The sequence below is a fragment of the Sarcophilus harrisii genome, chromosome 6 (assembly GCF_902635505.1).
Source record: "Sarcophilus harrisii chromosome 6, mSarHar1.11, whole genome shotgun sequence".
Taxonomy (NCBI): Eukaryota; Metazoa; Chordata; class Mammalia; order Dasyuromorphia; family Dasyuridae; genus Sarcophilus; species Sarcophilus harrisii.
In genome coordinates this window covers 65,660,135-65,681,449 of record NC_045431.1, presented here as the reverse complement: position 1 = coordinate 65,681,449, position 21,315 = coordinate 65,660,135, and the positions used below count along the sequence as shown (strand labels likewise).

General features: G+C 37.0%; 1 protein-coding gene across 1 annotated transcript in view; it reads left to right on the top strand.

Moving 5' to 3' along the window:
• Positions 1-21,315, top strand: part of TBC1D9 (TBC1 domain family member 9) — a 116,101-nt gene that overhangs the window by 46,681 nt on the left and 48,105 nt on the right. The window contains exons 3-4 of the mRNA XM_031943129.1: positions 16,111-16,229; positions 19,738-19,966. Coding sequence (XP_031798989.1) covers positions 16,111-16,229; positions 19,738-19,966 — 348 coding nt within the window. The remainder of the gene's footprint in view (positions 1-16,110; positions 16,230-19,737; positions 19,967-21,315) is intronic.

Here is a 21,315-nt window from a genome sequence, read left to right as displayed (position 1 = left end):
AAAGGGTCCAGAATGACAAAAGCTCTGGCTTTCCTGATTTTTTGTGTGCCTGGAGCAGGATGGGTTTTACTGCAAAACCCAAAGAAATGTCGTTTCCACCAAAGAGAATATATAATAGGTATATGACATAAGTAATGCTTGTCACCTAGCGCAATCTCATTGCAATAAACCAACCTCCTCTTGCAGGATAGTTTTAACTGAAAAGAAAAGGATTATTTTATATTGATTTCCTATAAAATACAGCTCCAGTGTTTCCTTATGGAAGACACTTCCATGGAGATGGAGCCATTATGAGAGCCCTGTTTACCTAGAAGTGAACCCTCACAATCTCTTTCAGTTTTAAAATCATATTCAGTGGCTGTCATTGAAAGATAATAACAGTCTAGGCTGTAAGTACTGCAGATTCTAGAAAAAGCTGTCTCACCGAACCAAGGTCCTTTTATGAAGGTTTCCACCTAGGATATTGAAATGTGGGTCAATGTTTATGCATTTTAATAGCTTTCTTACAAATTATATAATTGAAAAATTGGAGCAGAATTGTGTGGAGAGCTTTAAAGTTTTTAAAATTGGCCTCAGTCTCCCAAATTTACATCCCTGGGAGGAGTCTGAGGGTGTTTGTATGTATCTATAGAAAATCAAAAATTTTAATTGGCCAAAAAGTGATACATCCAATATTTATCATTAATTGGTAAAACTAGGGTTCAAACATAGGTCCTCAGATTCGAAGGAAGGGTGGGTTTGAGGAGAAAAATGTTGTATTTTGTTTTGAGTTTTGATCCATAATTTATTATAGGCCTCCTATATTCAGAATATTCTGCTAAATAGTGGAGGTGAAACAAAGTTTGGATAAGATACTTTTTCCAGCCTCATGGAACTTACAGAATGTCAGTTTTGGGGTTACAGAACTGAACCTCAAATCTGATTGGTATAGAGAACTTCTGGGTAAAAACAAACATATCAATGCTTGTTAGCAACTTTCCAAAAAAATATGTTCTTAAAGCAGGGATTTTTAACCTTGAGTACATATATTTAAAAAAAAAATTATAGACTTTGCATTCCCTAATTGACAAATGGTCAAAGGATATGAATAGGCTGTTTTCAGATGAAGAAATTAAAGCTATCTCGTATGGAAAAAATACTCTAAATAGAGAACTGCAAATTAAAATAACTCTGAGGTACCACCTTACACCAGCAGATGGACTAATATGACAGAAAAGGAAAATGATAAATATTGGAGGAGTGTGGGAAGTTTGGGGCCCTAATGCACTATTGGTGGAGTTGTGAATTGATCCAATCATTCTGGAGAGCCATTTGGAACTATGCCCAAAGAGCAATCAATTTGTGCATACCCTTTGATCCATCAATAGCACTATTAGGTCTGTATCCCAAAAAGATCATAAAAAAGGAGAAATGGCCCATGTGTACAAAAATATTTATAGCAGATCTCTTTGTGGTGGTGTAGAAATGGAAATTGAGGGGATGCCCATCATTTGGGGAATTGCTAAACAAGTTGTGGGATATGAATGCAGTGAATACTATTGTTCTATAAGAAATGATGAGCAGAATGATTACAAAAAAGCCTGGAAAAACTTATTTGAACTGAAATGAGCAGAACCAGGAGAACATTGTATTCAATAACAACCACATTGTGCAATGGTCACCTATAACTGACTTAGCTCTTAGCAATACAATGATCCAAGACAACTTCAAAAGATTCATGATGGAAAATGCAGTCTCTACATCCAAAGAAAAAACTGGTGGAGTCTGAATGTAGATCATAGTATATACTATTTTCACTTTGTGTGTGTGTGTTTAGTTAGCTTTAGTTTGGTAAGATTAGATTGCTTTCCATCTTGGGGAAAGGGAATGGAGGGAAGGAGGGAAAAAATCTTGGAACTCAAAATCTTACCAAAAATGGATGTGGAAAATTGTTTTTACATGTTATTAGAAAAAAAAATTAAATACTATTAAAATAGATAGATTTTGATAATTGTATATTTCAGTTTTATTAATTTGCTTTATAATAAGTGATTCACAAGTTTCATCCAACTACCACAAGTCTAAATTTAAAAACTGAAAAACTTCTTTCTTAGTGTCTTAGAAGCCTCTACATTGAGGAATTAAGCGTCTTGCCCAAGATAAAACAGAGCTAGGATCTGATCCTATCTTCATGATTCTTCAACCAGCTCTCTAATCACAGTGCTTTTTTACAGTATAATATTGGGGGAATACAATTCAAATTAATGTAATATCATATAACAGGTATACAACAAAGTGCTAAGTGAAAGGATGGGTTATTACTGAAAGAAGGAATCAAGGAGGGCTTCCTGGAAGATAGAGTATTTGAGATGGTCTTTAGATGATAGCGAGTCGAAAAGCAGAGAGAATGTGGGAATACAACCCTGGCATAAGGACATTTCAGACATAGAACAAAACTAGGAAAATACAAGGCGCATTTAAGGAACAAAGAAAAGTACAGTTTTGTATATAGAATGTCTCAAGGGGAATAAAGTGAATTGGGTATGTATCAAACTGAAGAGGGCATTGAATTCTAGACGAAGGAGTTAGAATTTTATTTGATAGGGAATCTAAAGTCATTGAAGTTTTTTGAGCAGATTATGGTCAAGATTATGTATATGAACAATTAGTCTCATAAACTAGACTGAGTTGCAAGTAGGGGGATGCTAGAGGTGGGAAAACGTGGGGAAGCTTTTGCAGGTGAGGGACTGATGGATGCAAGAAATGTTGCAGAAGTAGAATGAATAAAGCTGGGCTACGGGCTTGGTTTGAAAAGTGAGGGGGAGAAGTCAGAGATAGTGTTTGGGTAACACAAGTTTTGGACGTGTGCCACCTGCAGAAATAACCTTCTTTGATAATGTAGACTCCGGGGATGATCTCCTTTCTCTCCCCCATTCAGCTAATGGAAGTAAGTGCAGACAGCTGGCTATCTGGCAGACAAACAGATGCCCACTCGTTCCCACAGCTGTTGCCCTCTGGCGAGGGCACCCTGGAGACAGTTTGTCTCTTGGGTACAGGAATCAATCCATTGCTCTTCATGATGGGCAGAAGTAAAATGCTGCCCATCTTTCCATGTAGGATGGCTCATTTCCAGTAATCAGACATATGCTGCTCCATTGTCAATGTGACCAAAGAGAAATTTCCCCATAGCGCTTCCAAGGAATTTGTCAAAAAGAAGGGCTTTTGGTGACTGAGGAAAGGAATGAGCAATCGTAGGGAGAGAGTTTGGTGGCCTCCTCCCTGTGTGAATAGATTCTGACCTTCAGAGATGATTTATTTTTCTTACAAATACCTTTTGTTTGATATCACATCACTTCTAATTACATCTCCATCCTCCTACCCGATGAGTCCTCCCTTTTTGCAAAGAGAAACAGATAAGCAAAACCAACAAAAGGAAATAAAATCCACCAAAAAAGTGAAAATAATATGCTTCCACCTGCCTTCAAAGTCCAACACTTCTTCCTCTGGATGTGGTTGGCATTTTCTATCGTGAGTCCTTTGGCATATTGCTGAGAAGAGCGGACTCTCTCAAAGTTGATCATCACACAGTGTTGCTGTTACTGTGTACAATGGTCAGACACTTTGGGGATACAGGGGGGAAAAAAAGAGACAGACCTTCCCCACCCACAAGGAGCTTAAAATCTACCTAATGGGGGAAGAAAAGAAGGAAACTGGACACTGTAGGCGAGGTACCAACCAGGAGTAATGATGGAGAAGTCAATGAAAAGGCAGTGCAGCTTGGTGAGGGAGGAAGGGATGGCTGAGCTCAGGTCTTGGTGATGTCTCAGGACATCAGTACCTGGTTTCTCTTTTCCATTATCTTTATTTGGCTTTCTTTTATCATTCTAGAATCTTATCCGGGCCCTGAGTATTTTGGATTTATACATCTAATGCAAGTTCACACACATGATCTATTTTTCTCGCTCTATATGTACCCATACATATACATATCATCTCAGGATGCTGCTGTAATTAATATATAAGCATTTATTTTATTAATTATCTACTCTCTGCCTGTGCAGTGTGCTATAGACTGGAGATAGACAGACACAGATTTAAGGTTCTTATAGATGAGATTCACTTATATATGATTGTTGTTGTTCATCTTTTCAGTCATGTTTGACTCTTCATGACCCCATTTGGGTTTTTCTTGGCAAAGATATTGAAATAATTTGCCATTTCCTCCTCCAGCTCATTTTACAGAAGAGGAAACTGAGGCAAAGAGAGTTAAGTGACTTTCCCAGAATCACACAGTTAATACATGTGTCTGAAACCAGATTTGAACTCATGGAGATGAGTCTTCTTGACTCCAGATCTGGCACTGCCCATATATATGATATATCCTGCCTATCTGCCCATATATATGATAGGAATGTATAAAATCACATTCAAGGAAGATGATGCAAGAAAGGCACTCACAGCTAAAGGGACAAGAAAGGAACTTTAGGAAGGAGCATCTGTCTGGTCAAAGGTTTCTTAACTTAATGTCTGCAAACTACTATTTCTTCTTCCTCTTCTTTTTCCTCTTCCTTCTTTCTCTTCTTCCTCTTCCTTTCTCTCTTCTCTTGTTTTTCTTCCTCTCTTTATTCTTCCTTCTTCCTCCTTCTTTCTCTTCTTCCTCTTCCTTTTCTTTCTTTTTCCTTCTTTCTCTTCTTTTTCTTTCTTCTTCCTCTCCTTGTTTGTCTCTTCCTTCTCCTCCTCCTCCTCCTCCCTCTTTATTTTATTTTAAAACAGACTGGGCCAAAAGGGTCCTTAATGCCAAAAAAGTTAAGAATCTTTGCACTAGTCCAATCCCATTTTTGTTTTGTAGATGAAACTACCCAGAAACAAGAATCCACTTGCCTAAGTCCATGGCCTCTTAAGGGCATGACTTGGGTCTCCTGATTCACAGCCAAGTGGCCTTCCCATGACACCGTGCTGCTTTCCAAACATTCTTGTAGGCAGGAGGTAGCAAAATGCCAGAACTTAATTAACTTTTTCTAATTAATTCTGTGCCTGCTGTTCTCTCCACCAAATGGTGATGATGTTGGGAAATTCCATTTCCTTCTTTAAAGCTGCTGTAGCAGCAGAGAATGCACTTCAAGGAGTAACTAGGTGGATACCATTCCTGGTGCTCTATCTCAGAAACCAATTGGGTATCCTTAAAAGCACGCTATTTCAAATGGTGATTCAAGGGTGGTATTTAGTTTTAGGTTTTGTTTTGTTTTAGTTTTAGTTTTTTTTTTTTAAATTATTTCAAGGCTTTATTTCCTAGTTTGAGTGGGTTATTTGACAGTTTTTTTTTTCAGAAGGGTTATAAAGTTGTAAAATATTGTCATGCCCCGAGATTAAAAACATAGTAATGTAAGGAACTCATAATATTCCTATGAGACTTGTTTTTAGCCTATTACTCACCATTATAATATGAATGAATAAAAAATAAACCTACTATAACATTGATGAAGTAACCATTGTGGGCCATTGGGGATACAAAGAAAAGGCTAGGTAGCAAGCATTAAGCACCTATTGTATATCAGGCATTATAATCTGTTCTTTTTTTTTTAAAGCTTTTAAGCTTAGATAGATTTAAACATTCACCTTTACAAACTTTGTGTTCCAATTTTTTTTCTTCCTCTCTTCACTCATCCCCTCCTTTAGATGGCAAGTAATCCAATGTATGTTAAACATTGCAATTCTCCTAGACATATTTTCATATTTATCATGTTGCACAAGAAAAATCAGATCAAAAAAGAAAAAAATGAGAAAGAAAACAAAAAGCAAGCAAACAACAAAAAGAGTAAAAATGCTATGTTGTGATCCACATTCAGTTCCGAGAGTCCTCAATCTGGGTGCAGGTGGCTCTCTCCATCACAAAACCATTGGAACTGGTCTGAATCTCCTCATTGTTGAAAAGAACCTGTCTATCAGAATTGATCATTATATAGTGTTTTTGCTGTGTACAAGGTGCTCTTGGTTCTATTCACTTCACTTAGCATAACTGATGCTTCGTGTAAGTCTCTCCAGACCTCTCTGAAATCATCCTGCTAATCGTTTCTTATGGAACAATAATATTCCTTAACATTCATACAAAATAATTTATTCAGTCATTCTCCAGCTGATGGGCACCTACTCAGTTTCCAGTTTCTTGTCACTACAAAAAGAGCCACCACAAACATTTTTGAACATGTGGTTCCCTTTCCCTCCTTTAAGATCTCTTAGGGTATGCACAGTTTTTGAGCATAGTTCCAAATTGCTTTCCAGAATGGTTGGATTCGTTCACAATTCCACCAACAATGTATTAGTGTCCCTGTTTTCCCGCATCCCCTCCAACATTCATCATTATCTTTTCCTGTCATTTTAGCCAATCTGAGAGGTGTGTGGTGGGACCTCAGCATTGTCTTAATTTGCATTTCTTTGATCAGTAATCATTTAGAGCATTTTTTCATTTGACTAGAAATGGTTTTAATCTCTTGATGGTTCATATGTAATCTCTGTTCTTAAGGAGCTTATTTTTTTTAATTTTATTTTTATTTAATAGCCTTTTATTTACAGGTTATATGCATGGGTAACTTTACAGCATTAACAATTGCCAAACCTCTTGTTCCAATTTTTCACCTCTGACCCCCCCACCCCCTCCCCTAGATGGCAGGATGACCAGTAGATGTTAAATATATTAAAATATAAATTAGATACACAATAAGTATACATGACCAAACCGTTATTTTGCTGTACAAAAAGAATCAGACTCTGAAATATTGTACAATTAGCCTGTGAAGGAAATCAAAAATGCAGGTGGGCATAAATATAGGGATTGGGAATTCAATGTAATGCTTTTTTAGTCATCTCCCAGAGTTCTTTCTCTGGGCATAGCTGGTTCAGTTCATTACTGCTCCATTGGAAATGATTTGGTTGATCTCTTTGCTGAGAATGGCCAGGTCCATCAGAACTGGTCATCATATAGTGTTGTTGTTGAAGTATATAATGATCTCCTGGTCCTGCTGATTTCACTCAGCATCAGTTCGTGTAAGTCTCTTAAGGAGCTTATTTTTAAGTAAAAAGAAACAAAACATACACAGTGACTGCATAGTTATTTTAGGTTCACAGAGATTTTACTTGAAGGAATTTTAGCAATGGCACCGTGTCAAGCCTAGCAGTTAACTTTTCATAATGGCCTAAGCATTAGAGGTCAAAAACATGGTAAGAAATTCCAAGATAAAGTTATTAAGCTCTATTCATGACCACCAGGTCCATACCCTCACATCTCTTGTACTATTCCATTTTTTTCACTTATATTCATACCAAATCTTTAAAAATAGCTTTTTCTTATTTTGTGACCTTACGTGATTTCAAACAAACATGTTTCCCTAAACATTTTTAAAGACTGATTATGTTTACCTCTGGACTTGTAGATACTAGAAAGAGTTTAAAACATGGAGTTAAATGATGTGGGTATGAATCCTGGTTCTTTTCCCCCTTCCATCCAAAAATTCCATGTGCCAGGTACTCCACCAAGAAATGGGGATATAATTAATTTTTTTTTTTTTAAAAACAGTACCAACCCTTAAGGAGCTGACAGTCTAGGGGTGGGGAGACAACACACAAAAGGAGACAGGAGAACAGAGTTAGGAGAGAGAGACCAGGGATATCTCATTCCATGGAGCTGAAACCTGGCAGACAGGAATGAGCCTCTCTGTATTCTATAAAGGAAAGTTTGTAGAGGAGTTTTGGTCCTCTACTCTCCAGCCCTTCCGTTAGAAGGGAGAGGAGAGCAATGGGGTATTGTCATTCATGGCTCAAATTAGCAACTAATCATGATTAGAAGTAATGATCTAACCTGGGAGGGTTCTGATGGAGTTAAAACCAGGCAGAGCAGCTGCTTGTATAATGGAAAGCTAGATATTTTTGATGGCTTAAAAAGCATTTTCTCAGTGAACTTTCTCTTTTTATAATAACTTGTGAGGTCTTCTACTTTTCAGAGAAGCAGTGATAAATCCTGCTTCCAACTTGTTTCAACCTTAAGCATTTGACTCTTTGGGCTTTAGTTTCCTCAGTTGTAAGATGAGGGAAGCTGTGAAATAAATAACCTTTAAAGGCTTACATGAACTGATGCTAAGTGAAGTGAGTAAAACCAGGAAATCATTGTACATGACAACAGCAATATTATATGATGATAAAGTATGAGGAAGTCGGCTCTCTTCAACAATAAGATGATTCAGGCTAGTTCCAATGGTTTTGTGATGGAGAGAGCCTTCTGTGCCCAGAGAGAAACTATGGGGACTGAATGTGGATCACAATATTTTCACTTTTTTTTGTTGTTGTTTACTTGGGAGTTTTTCCTCATTTTTTTTTTTCATTTTTGATCTGACTTTTCTTGTGCAGTATGATAAGTGTGGAAATATATAAAGAAGAATTTCACAAGTTTAACCTATATTGGGTTCCTTGCTGTCCAGGAAGGGGATAGGAAGAAAGGAGGGAGAAAAATTTGGAACACAAGATTTTTGCAAGGGCGAATGTTGAAAACTATCTTTATGTATTTTGTTGTATACTTACATGTGATATTTAAGAGTTGATCACTGTAATTTTCTGAAATTCAAGTTTTAAAAATAAAATCAAGGAGTCCCAGATACACATCCAAAATTTTGAATTTAAAAAACCCACCCTATTTTTTATTACCCAAGGTCATTGAATGCCTCCATTTTCATTTTAGAATGGTCCAAAATTGAAAAACTAATTCACCATCTTGAGACCAAGTTATTTAGACTTCAAGGATATGTAACTTATCTGAAGGTCATTGAACAAGATGAGAAAGAAGACTGAATGGAGTCATGGGTATATATTTTTCCTGATTGTCATCAGGGTACTTTGTAAGTGTGTCCTATCTATGTGTCTGACATTCTGGTGCATCCCCTATGACTAATGCAGTCTCCTTTCTCAGCAAAGAGTATTCCTCACTCAGCAGTCACTCAGTCTTTGGGCATTTGGGGCACACAGCCTTTCTGAATGCTTAGGTTTCCCATTATATTCTCAGATATTAAAATTCCTCTTGTTTCCAGCAAATCATGCAGGTGACTTAGATAGTTTCCTTCACTGTCAACAGTTCCCTTTTCCAGAAAATTGTCTATTACCTCACTTTGAACTAGTCTATTTACCCAACTTTAAAGTGTGACTTTGGTAAAGTGAGTTAAATATTCAGGAAAGAAAAGGGCTGACTGGTTCAAGTGAGGTAATAGACAATTTCACATGCCCTAATTTTCTTCATGCAATATTCAATTCCAGTACCATTTGCCTACCTTTCCTTGAGAATTGAAAAAATTTATAAGGGACAGTGAGGATTCAAGAAACTTATTGGAAAAGTGAATCCTTCCTTGGGGAACAATATTAGTTTCTAAAATCCCCTAACATTCTCACAATTACCTTTTTAGGATGAACACTGCTTGTGACCTGCTTAGCTATTGCAAGATCAGAGTATCTCAGAGAGCAAATGAGTATTTTCCCTTATGGCTCCCAGGAGGGTAACCTGAATTCTTTATATTCTGGAAGGAATTGCAAGGAATATGAAAAAGTGACCTGCTACTCTCAGTTATTCTTTCTAGCAGCCTGATATCTTGGGATTTCCTGTCCTGCTTTGTAAGGAAATATAATCCACCCTATTAATACTAGTTCATATTTCCTGATGTATGTTTTTTTTAATAACTTTAAAAAATTATATAAATGAATGTGAAGTTTAATAACCTTAAAAAGTTATATAAATGAATATGAAAATATACTTAGAAGAATTGCACATTTTTAACCCAGAGTGGATTGCTTCCTATCTAGGGGAGGAAAGAGGTGGAGAGGGGGGATGAAGGAGGAGAAAATGGAACACAAGGTTTCACAAAGGTGAATGTTGAAAATTATCTTTGCATGTATTTGGAAAAATAAACAGCTATTATAAGAAACAGTTATTAAGCATCTACTATAAATGTGCAAGTCACTATGGTGAAGTTAGAAAGAAAAAATAAATAATGGCCTTTTTCCTCAAAGAGCTTGCATTGTACTATGAGAAGAAGGGAATATACAGAATTAAATAAGGTGCTTTGAGGAGGAAGACCCCTCTAATAGTGAGAAAAGCAGGAAAGGCTTCATGGGAAAAGAAATGGTACTTGAAATAAACCTTGTTAAAAGAAAGGACAGTTGTGGGATAGCTTATTTAAGCATATAGACCAAGGACATGAACTGTTGTTTTTAGGGAACAACTAGTAATCAGTGTGACTAAGACACAGATGAGTTAAGAGAGAATAAAATAAAAAGGCTATGGGTAACCACTAAAGTTTTCTTCAACAAGTACGTGGCTTTGCCATCTTTGTTAAATAAATTATTTTTTTCATCTGGGTAGAGTTGAACAATCAGATTTCATCATATTTTATCCTGGAGATGAGAGGGAACCATTGGAGTTAAAAGTGAGTGGACAGACCCATACTTTAGAAAGATCACTTTGACAGTGATCTGGAGAAAGACTTGTGACAGGAAGACCAATGGGCAAGCCTTTATAATAGTCTAAGATAGTCTGTTAGATGGTTGTAGCAATGTATGGTAGAGACCTTAGTGTAAGGCATTGGTACTAGATCGGTGAGGGTGAGGAGTCAAAATCTCATCTAAGTCATGAGCCTGAGTGACCAGGAGAATGGAGACCATGATAGGAAAATGAGGAAGAGGGGGAGAGTTCAGGAAGGATATTTGGGACATGTTGAGTTTAAGATGTTTATGATGTCCAATGGGCATCTAGTTTGAGATGTTTAACTGGTAATTTTTAAAGAATTGGCAAGACCTGTACATATTTTTAGGTAGCTAGGGAAGGTGTCATTAAAAAGGGAAAAACAGAAAATAAGAGAGAGGGAGTGAAAAACTGATGGGGCCAACTGAGGGGAGATGAGGAGAACTGAGATCAAGAACACACACAAAAAAAGGATTTTCCTTGGTCAGGGACACTTTTTCTCAGACTGGAGCCAAGAAAGTATATAAAGGTACAAAAGGGAGATGAAGGTATTTATTTATAATGGATGACTAACCTTAGATTTCTCAGAGGAAGGAGGCACATGATCAAAGCAGGGCAGCCGTGGCATAGGACTTCCAAAAAGAAAGGAGAAGTCTTGGGAATAGTGACTGCTTGGAACATAATATGTTGGATCTGCTTCTCGGGGTAGTCAATCACAGGAGAATTATGGAACATAGCCAAGTATTCAGTTGAGATTAGATAACATAAATTCATAGTAGACACAGTCAATATGCATTATCTGATAAATGCATTGATGAGTTTCAAAACTAAGTGTCCTAGGAGGTTAGCGAGGGAGGCCCTTAAAGGTAGCGTTGATGGGGGTTAGCAAGCTGTAGACTTGCTGACAGCAAAGAAAGCCATTGAGAAGGAAAGGAGAAATGAAAAGGATAATTATCAGCTAGACAATGGGGCAGACGTTCTGAAAGCACAACAGACAGAAAGTAGCCAGGCTCAGCAGTCTTATGGGGAAGGAAATCCCTACATTCTCAGTGAGTGCACTTGAATCAATCAAGGGGCATTTAGAACTGAAGGCATCTGATGTCTTAGTGTGAGGACATACCCACATTCATATATGAAAAACAAGGAACTGACCATAATCTATTCAATCCTACAAACTTGTATTAAGCCTGATGCATTAAGCACCAGAGATACAAATAAAAATGAAACAACCCCTGCCCTCGAGGAGCTTACACTCTGGTTGGAAGGCACAACAAGTAGCAGATGGAAAAGCTCTTATTGCTGTTATTATTTTTCCTTCATTCTTGAAAATGGTCCTGATAGGATGCCATGAGATGTAAGTGATTTGGATTGAAGTGAGGGAGGGCTGGGCAAAGTCACCAGCTTCATTTTCTCCTCCAGAACCAGTGGCAAGATAATAGATCAGGATGAGTGAAGATGGCCCTGGATGCAGTGGGGGACCTTCACCTTTTTCAGCTAAGGTCTCTAAGAGGTCTCACTCTGAGGCAATACCCACTCAGTGACCAAGGCTCTGTAAATACAGATTTCCTGGAAGTCGAGTAGTTGATTGGGTGACAAGTCCCAAGAATTCCTTAGGTTAAGTAAGATAAAAGATGAGGTGATGGAGGAGGTGTATATTCTCTAAAGGGCTGTTTTGGTCTATACAATATTCTTAGTCAATCTTGTTTCTTACTCTAGATACTAAGCCCCACCAAAAGCCCTCAAATTTCTCCCCAGACTTTGTTATGCTCTTTTGACTTGGCTTTCACTTCAGATACTGTTAACCACCTCTAGTCTTGTAGTCATTTGACCAATCAGCTGTCTTGCCCCCTTAACCATGAGAGCATCTGCTAGCAGCAACACTGAAAACCCCACCTTTGCCCTCTAATTCATCAAGAACCCCCAATCAGTATCATAGAAGCAGCTGAGCCATTGGTGTGACTCTAAGTAGAGGAAAAAGGATAAAAAAAATTATAATTTTTTTCCAAAATGAAACAGCATGTCTCCTCAACAGCCTCTGATTTATAGGCAGTGTTCCACATTACTGATTCTGTGGAGAAGTAAGGGGAAAGGGAGAAGACACATTCATATATATTATTTTACAAGACATATCATTCCTGTAAAGGAATAATTCCCTCCCATTTTTGATAAGAAAAGTGACAAAATAGAGAATAGAGAAATAGAGATGAAAATATAAAAATTCTATAATTTACTTAGGTTACATAGCTGATGAGTGGTAAAATAGACCCATCAATCAAAGTTTCCTGATTTCTAGCTTTGGGCCAGAAGTTCTTGGGTTTTGGTTTTTTTTTTTACTTTTTTCCCCAGTGAATAAAAGTCCATTTTTTCTCCTTCGAATTTTTCTCAATTAAAAAAGAAAGATTTTTCTATGTCAGGGATGCCCACAATAGATTGGTAAAACCTATGGACACTTTGTCATAATAAAAAATTTCCATCCCAGTTCACAGATCCCCTGAAATTTGTCAGCTGACTCTAGATATAGTATCTCTATTGTAGGTTATATACTACTTCTCTTATGACAACCTTATAGACTGTAAGGTTTTTGTTTGCAGAGGACTCCAAATTAACACGTTAAGAAAAAAATCATCCCAATCTTAAGTATATTTTCCTTTTCCTTCTTGAGTGTATGTATTTGCAATACTGTTTTTCAAGTAAAATTTTGGCTTTTTTTCAACCAAAGGTTAATTTTTCCAAATCCCCTCAGAATTTAACTGAGCTTCTTGATTTTTGTTTTCTTTGAAACAAAAGAAAGGGCTCTTGTTAGTCTTTACTCTGCTCTCGGGGACATTTGAGGAAGGAGGATGATCTTTTTTTTTTTTTTAATAGCCTTAATTCAGGATATACATTGGAACTTTACAGCATTAAAATTGCAAACCTCTTGTCCAATCTTTCCCTCACCACCACCTCGCCTAAGAATGTCAGGGATGACATAGATGTTAAATTATTGAAATATACTGATCACAATAAGTATCATGACCAAAAATTATTTGCGTAAAAGAATAGACTTCAATTATTGTGAAATTAGGTGAAGGACAAAGATGAGGTGCAAAATAGGGACTGAATTCAATGTAATGTTAGTCATCTCCAGAGTTCTTTCTGGTATAGTTAGTTCAGTTCATTACTGCCCATTAGAAAGATTTGGTGATTTTGAGGAGCCTGATCCATGATGGTCATCATCTAGTCTTGTTGTTGAAGTATATAATGATCAAGGAGGATGATCTTTTTTGACATAGCTCCAGGTGCCACTGGCCTTTGGCTATCCCTGATCTTTCTCAGCAGCTGACATGAAGGAATTGGGGAGAATTTTGAGTCACTGGCCAATAAAAAGAGTAAAGAGATTCTAGGATGGGAGGAAAGGAGGAAAAGGTGCTTTCAGAAATCTGTCCATTTATATATGAGCTAGGTGGTCAGGAAGTCATTCTTTTGTTCTGGTAGGAGTATATGGGGTCAGGATGTTTTATACACATTACTTAGGGGTGATTTTGATACTACCCCTTTATAAAAATCTATCAAGTAACAAACCTCAAAAGAAAAAAAAAAAGGTTAATTCAAGATCTTTACAACCACATCCTTGCTTTTGTGTCAGTGGGGTGACATTTAGATGGAGTGTTCTGCTCAAATGGTTTAAATTTGGAGGTTTCTGGCAGACTGAAAATTCAAGACTTCATTGGGGGCTGTAAGGATGATCTCATCCCCATTAGTTTTCAAGGAATTGAATCGGTGAAGCCTTTGCTGATATTCCCTGGAGACAGTCTGTTTTTATGCCTCATTCATAATTGAATGGAGAAAAGATCGTTTTTTGCACATTATTAGGAGGCAGTTTCATCAGAATTGAAGGCATTCCAAAGCCCTTTTTATTGCTGTTACTTAACATGTAACCTATTATCAAAGCAAGAGCTGTATTCATATGAAAAAGAAGTTCTAAAAAGAAGAAAAAGTGTGAAGTTGAAAAAAATATACTAGTTTATATTTGTTTGGGGTCACAGGATTCATTAATCATTCAGTCCTAGAACTTAGAAAGGGACCTTGGTGGTCATCTAGTCTAATTTTACAGGTAGGGAAACTGAGGTTAAGAAAGGATAAATATTTTGCTGAAGATCACCCTGGTAGTAGAGATCAGTGTGGTATTTGAATGCAAATTCTCTAATTTGCTATTTATTAATCCTTTATGTATAATGTAAAAGGGGAAAGGAAAAAAAAATCGTTTAGATTCTTTCTTTTCTTTTAATCAATGAAGAAACCGAGAGCAAGAGGGACACGTAATTTTATTGCTTCCTATTCTGATATCGCTTATAGTATCCAATGTATCTCTTCTCTTGCCCCATTCTAAAGAGCTATCCCTTAGAGAATAAAAAAAGAAATAAGAAGCACTGCAACTAGCAAGTTGCAAGGTGTGTGTGTGTGTGTGTGTGTGTGTGTGTGTGTGTGTGTGTGTGTTAGGGGGAGAATCTGATGTTATCTGGAGGATTTTATAGTCCTTCACCTCAGCAAAGAAAAGGGGGGAAGCATCTCATTTACTTTGTTTCAGTCATCCTCAGTGTGTGTGTGTGTGTGTGTGTGTAATATATACAATACAATATAATATAATTAATATGTGTTTTATCAGCAATTTTCCTTCTGTACCATGACAGCCCTGTAGGATAATCCCCATTTTATTGATAAGGAAAATGAGGTTTAGAAATAGATATCTAGATGTGAGAAAAATGATTAGCCCTTTTCCACGTTCCTCCTGCCTTGTTCAGAAAAGAGAAGCAGAAATAGAAAAGTGTATTGACTAGAATCTGGGCTTTCTGGCACTGGCTTTCTGTGGGATCTTGCACATTAACTGCCATTCATAGAGCTTTTTAAAGTTTGCCAAAGCCCAGGACATACATGGAGTCACAGAGGCCTCCCAACAAGCCTGTGAGGTAGGTACTATATAGATAGAGTGTTCTCTGTTTGCACATAAGGAAACTGAGAGTCAGAGAGATTAAGTCCCCAGAGACATCCCCCAGACTTCCAGTCTCTGGCTTTCCATCCACTAACAACCCGTCTCTGTCTTGTCTTTTCTAACCTCTCCAATCCTTGATTTCCTCATGATTAAATGTAAAGGTTGAGTTTATGGGATGTCTGTCTCCTGTCTTCAAAATCCTGTGATCTTAATCCCGCTGATTTGACCTTCTAGTCAAACATCATTTATTGCTGCTTTTCATTTCTGAATCTTTTCATCTTTTTTTGTTACTCTCTCTCACTTGGGGAAGATAAACAAAAATAAAGATTTGAATAACCCAGGCAACATTTCCCTTCATTGTTAATAAAACAAGCTTAGTTTTCTGAGATAAAGGAAAGAATCTTCAGTGATGTAGAAGCCTAGGTTTGAAGCTGGGTTTTGCTACTTTCCAGCTGTGACCCACTGGGTAAGTCACGGTAATTCTCTGATTCTCAGTTTTCCTGGCGTAAAAATGGAATTGATGATATGTATGCTGTCTGTCTCACAGAGCTGTTTGGAGTATTCAGTGGGATAATTATGTAAAAGGCACCAAAGTGCCATGTAAAATGTTTGGATCAAATTTGGATGCCCCGATGTCATTGTGCTGTTGTTTTTTCTGTTCTTTCTTCAGCTGGTTCCAGGAAAGAAATCACTGAACATTGGGAATGGCTTGAGCAAAATCTGCTGCAGACTCTCTCCATCTTTGAGAATGAAAATGACATAACCACCTTTGTGAGAGGGAAAATACAGGTAGTGTCTGGAAATTTTATCTGTCCTGATCTCTCCTTACAATGCTACTGACTTGGGGGATCCCCAGTGTCTCCTTCACACACACACACACACAAAAATCTAGTTTTTACTTAATGCAGAGGAGATTGAAGGTTCCTTAGGAGGGCAGAGGAAATAGAGAATAAGATTTGGAGGTAGAAGAACTGAGTTCAAATCCCACCCCTGCCAATTACTAGCTGTATGCCCTTGGCCAAGTAGTTTTATTTTTTGTGAGCTTCAGTTTCTAAATCTGTAAAGTGACTCTAAAAGAGGAAGGGCTTGAAGTACTGAGAGTTGTTTAATTAATCTTCACTAAAGTTCTATTCTGATGCATTACTGAGAATCCAGTGGCTTGGCCAATAAGAAGATTGCCACGTAATCTGTTGTTGTTGTTGTTTTGCTGAGGCAATTAGAGTTAAGTGCCTTGCCCAGGGTCACACAGCTAGAAAGTGTTAAGTGTCTGAGAACAGGTTTGAATTCATGTCCTCCTGACTTCAGGGCTGGTGCTCTATCCACTGCACCACCTAGCTACCCTGACAAGTAATCTTTTTAAGCTGAAAACCATACTGCCAAAAGGGGGAATGAATATCTGAGCGACTAAACTAAACTAAAAAGCCACCTTAAGAACCTTAGGAAAGAAGGGAAGTGAGACTACCTTGGCAGAATCTCATGTCCTTTGTAGGGATTGAATCAATTTTTTTAACATTTAATTTTTATTTTATTTTTTTCCCTCAGTAACATGTAAGCAAAATTTAATTTTCTTATTTTGAGTTATTTATTCTTTCCTTTCTCCCCTACTTACTCCATGAGAAACAATTTGATATAAATTACACATTTTTAGTCATGCAAAATGGTATTGAATTCGATTTCTATTGTCAAAACCAAACCTATTTCAAACCCTTTTGTGCCATTTCTAACTCATTTCTTTGAGGAGTGTCTCTCTGGAGCGTAAAAAAGAGAGATATACTAGTGCCTAAGTGAATGGACTGATGTGAGGAATACAATCTAGAAATCACAACCCACTCACTCACATCTCTACAGTTTTATCATTTCCTCAAAGGTACTGTTATTATTGGGCATAGGGATCAGATTAAAGCTAGAGAGAGTGAAGGGGAAGGGGGAAATTATTAAAATGGAAAATGTAGGAAGTGAAAGAGAATAAGTATTTATTAAACACCTACTGTATGCCAGGCATTGTGGTTTACAAATACCTTTTTTTCATTTGCTTCTTACAACCACCCTGGGAAGAAGCAATCCTAGAATAGACATGACAGAAAACAGCAAATATCATGCCCAAGCGATGTGGACCCAGCAAGCCAAAGGGAAATTCCACAGGTTATTGGATGTCAGAAGTGGAGAAAAATGAATCAGTCACTACTCTAAAAGTCACTGGAAGCAGAAGGCAGGAGTTGGGGAAAAGGAGAAAGGAAAATGTTAGGATCTAACAGACCACTAAACGTCACCATTTATTGTTCCTTAAACAATACAGGGCCACTGCCATTATTTCCCCAAACATATTTCAAATACAGAATGAGTAGAAAAAAAATTTTGGTTGGAAGATGTGTCCTCTGGATGGGAGTGGATTATTAGCATTCAGTTATAATACTGGTCACATTTGCAGATTAAGACAATTTCCAAAGTTTGTCCTTAAAAATTGATCTGTGAAGGGAAATATTTTTATACTGATTTGTGGATTTTCTGTTGTGTTCCCAGAATGACATGGGGGAGCAGGAAACTGTCATCCTATCTACTTTACTTTGGGGAGGAAGAATGTAGGGCTACCTATAATTTGTATGTAAATATATCTTTATATTCATAACCTTGTACATTTTCGAGCTTAAAGCCTATTTTACTCCTATTTTAAATTAGCGGTCCTCCATGGCTCTTTCCAACAATTCAGGGCAGTTCCAATAATCTTGTGATGAAGAGAGCCATCTACACCCAGAGACAGGACTGTGGGTACTGAGTGTGGACCATAACATAACATTCTCACTTTTTCCTGTTGTTCGTTTACATTTTGTTTTCTCTCTCAGTTTTTTTCCCCTTCTTGATCTGATTTTTCTTGTGCAGCAAGATAACTGTATAAATATGTATACATATATTGGATTTAACATATATTTTAACATATTTAACATGTACTGGTTTACTTGCCATCTAGGGGAGGAGGTGGGGGAAAGGAGGGGAAAATTAGAAACACAAAGTTTTGTGAGAGTCAGTGTTGAAAAATCACCCATGAATATATTAAGTAAAAACCTTTAAAAAATTTTTGTCACCAAAAAATAAATAAATGCATTAGAGGTCCTCCTGCCCTAGTTTACAGAACTATTGTTTCCACTCAGAATAATGGGACAACTCTGATTCAGAGCTACTGCTCATGTTGATTCCCTTGCAAGGGGAGCTCAGTGCTTAAGATGGAAAAACTTGTTCTGGGTTGGGCAGTGCCAAACTAGCCTGGCAGGTGCTTTGGACAGGGACCTTGGTCTTTCCTTATAATAGGGCTAAGGTTGCCAGTGCTTTACCAAATTTGGCTTTTTGTATTGTTGTTTTTTAAAGTTTTCTTGATGTCTTTTATCACAATCATTTGTGGGTCTAGATCCTCCCTCAACTACCCTGTCACCCAGTGAAACCTCTGGTAACAAAGAAAAAACAGTTGAGCAAAATTGATGTTGTATGCAACATTCTGCACCCACATCTATATTGTTTCCTGTTCCCTGATACAACAAAAAAGTGCTGTGATGAATATTTTATCATCTATAAGTTCTTTCTTTCTCCCTTTCACCTCCTTGGGGTACATATCCCACAGTTGAGTGAATTTTCTTACACAATTTCCAATTGTTTTCCAGAACGATTAAAGCAATTCTCAATTCTATCAGTTTGAATTTATGTGCTAGTAGAACTTTCTTTTTTTTATTTGATTTTTTTTTTTTAAAAAAAGAAAAGTTGAGTTTGGGTTATTGTGATTTGGTTTTTATTCACAGTTCAAGAAGAAAATGGTCACAAAAATATCTACCTTCCTTCCTTCAATTTATAAACTATGAACTTTGGACATTGTGTAGACTTCTAAAAATGACCTGCAATATAATTTGATATTTATAACAGCTTCTTTCAATACCTTCCTTCCTTCAATTTATAAACTATGAACTTTGGATATTGCATAGACTTCTAAAAGTGACATAATGCAACTTGATATTTATAACAATCTCTTTCAGATAGCTTCAAAAGCCTTTTGAGGTGACAAATAACACTTTTAAATTTGTCTCAGAATTTAGCTGCTCTCCAGCCTTGGAAAGAAAGGGGAGGGAACTCGCTTGACACAAAGGATGCAGCAAATGAATGTTTTCAGAATGAATGAACTCCAAACACAGTCCCATCTTTTCTTGTTTTGCAAACCTATAAATGTTATTCCTTTTAACATGCAGACGCAACACAAGAGCATTGCTAATATTTTTGCCTGTGTTTCTTATGTGTGTGTATGGTTTTTCCCACTTAGGGCATTATTGCAGAGTACAACAAGATTGATGACATAAAGGAAGATGATGATACCGAAAAGTTTAAGGAGGCCATTGTGAAATTTCACAGGCTCTTTGGGATGCCAGAGGAAGAGAAACTGGTGAATTACTACTCATGCAGTTACTGGAAGGGGAAGGTCCCCCGCCAGGGCTGGATGTACCTCAGTATTAATCACCTCTGTTTTTATTCCTTTCTGATGGGAAGGGAAGGTAAGTAAAATCATCTCAAACATGCATGGAGTTAAAGAGGAAGATTTTGAAAATAGGATTTTGCTTGGTCAAGCCAGAAAGGGAATATAGCTTCATGGAAAGATTATTAGACCAAGAATCAGGAGGTCTAAATTTTTATCCTCGCATTACTAATTATGACCTGGGTGATCATGCGTAAATGTTGTAGCCAATCTGAATTTTAGCATCCTCATTTATAAAATGAAGGCTTGTTTTCCAAAGCAATTGAACCAATTTGAAAGTCATCCAGGGGGGTATGCATATGCTTGTCTTTTGTCAGCCTTGATAGTTGTGAATAGAGAAGGTACATTATTTACCTTCTGGGTTGCCATATAGAAAGTTTGTAATACATAAAGCAACAATATATATCTGAAAAGTTAGTTTGTTTATACCATTCACAAATGAAAAAAACTTTTTCATAATTTCAACTTGGTCTTCATTGCATCAAGGCAATACTTTTGTTTTTTCTTCAATAGTATTTTATTTTTCCAAATACACATAAAGGTAGTATCCAACATTCGTTTTTGTAAGATTTTGTGTTCCAAATTTTTCTCCCTCCTTCCCTTACCTCCCACCTCCCCAAGACAGCAACCAATATGATATAGGTTAAATAAATACAATCCTTTTAAACATATATCCGTATTTGACATGTTGTGTGAGAAAAATCAAACCAAAAAGGAGAAAAACCATGAGAAGCAAGGCAGAACCAAGATGACAGAATAAAGGCAGGAAAAGCCATGAGAAGCAAACAAACAACAAACAAAAAATGCTGAAAATATCATGCTTTGACCCACATTCAGTCTCTTTCTGGATTACGAATGACATTTTCCATTCCAAGTCTAGTTAAATTGAAATTGACTATATTTCTGAAAAAAACAAAAACAAAAAACTATTTAGAATGTCATAGATTTGGAACTAGAAGGGATTTTAGATGTCACCCAGTACAACTTCCCATTTTACAGATGAGGAAACTGAGGTACAGAGGGTAAGTTTACCTCCTAAGATAATTAGTGATAGGAGCCAGGATTGAAATTGAGATTCTCTGACTCCAAATCTGGCTCTTTCCAAATTGTCATTAAATTACTTTTGTTTTATTTTGTAAAAGAGTCATTGAAAATATGATTATTTTCATTAGGTTTAAAAACCCATTTATGGCATTGCCACCAACTATTATTTCTGTTAATTTATTTTCAGTGGGTATGTAATGCAATTAATTTCCAAGGGCTCCTAAATGTTGGGGAAGTCAGTGGGATTGAGGAGGTCCTGGGAGATTTCATCCCCAGGAAAGGTGAAAAGGGAGGGCGAGTTATCAGGAGCGTTTTCAGGATTTG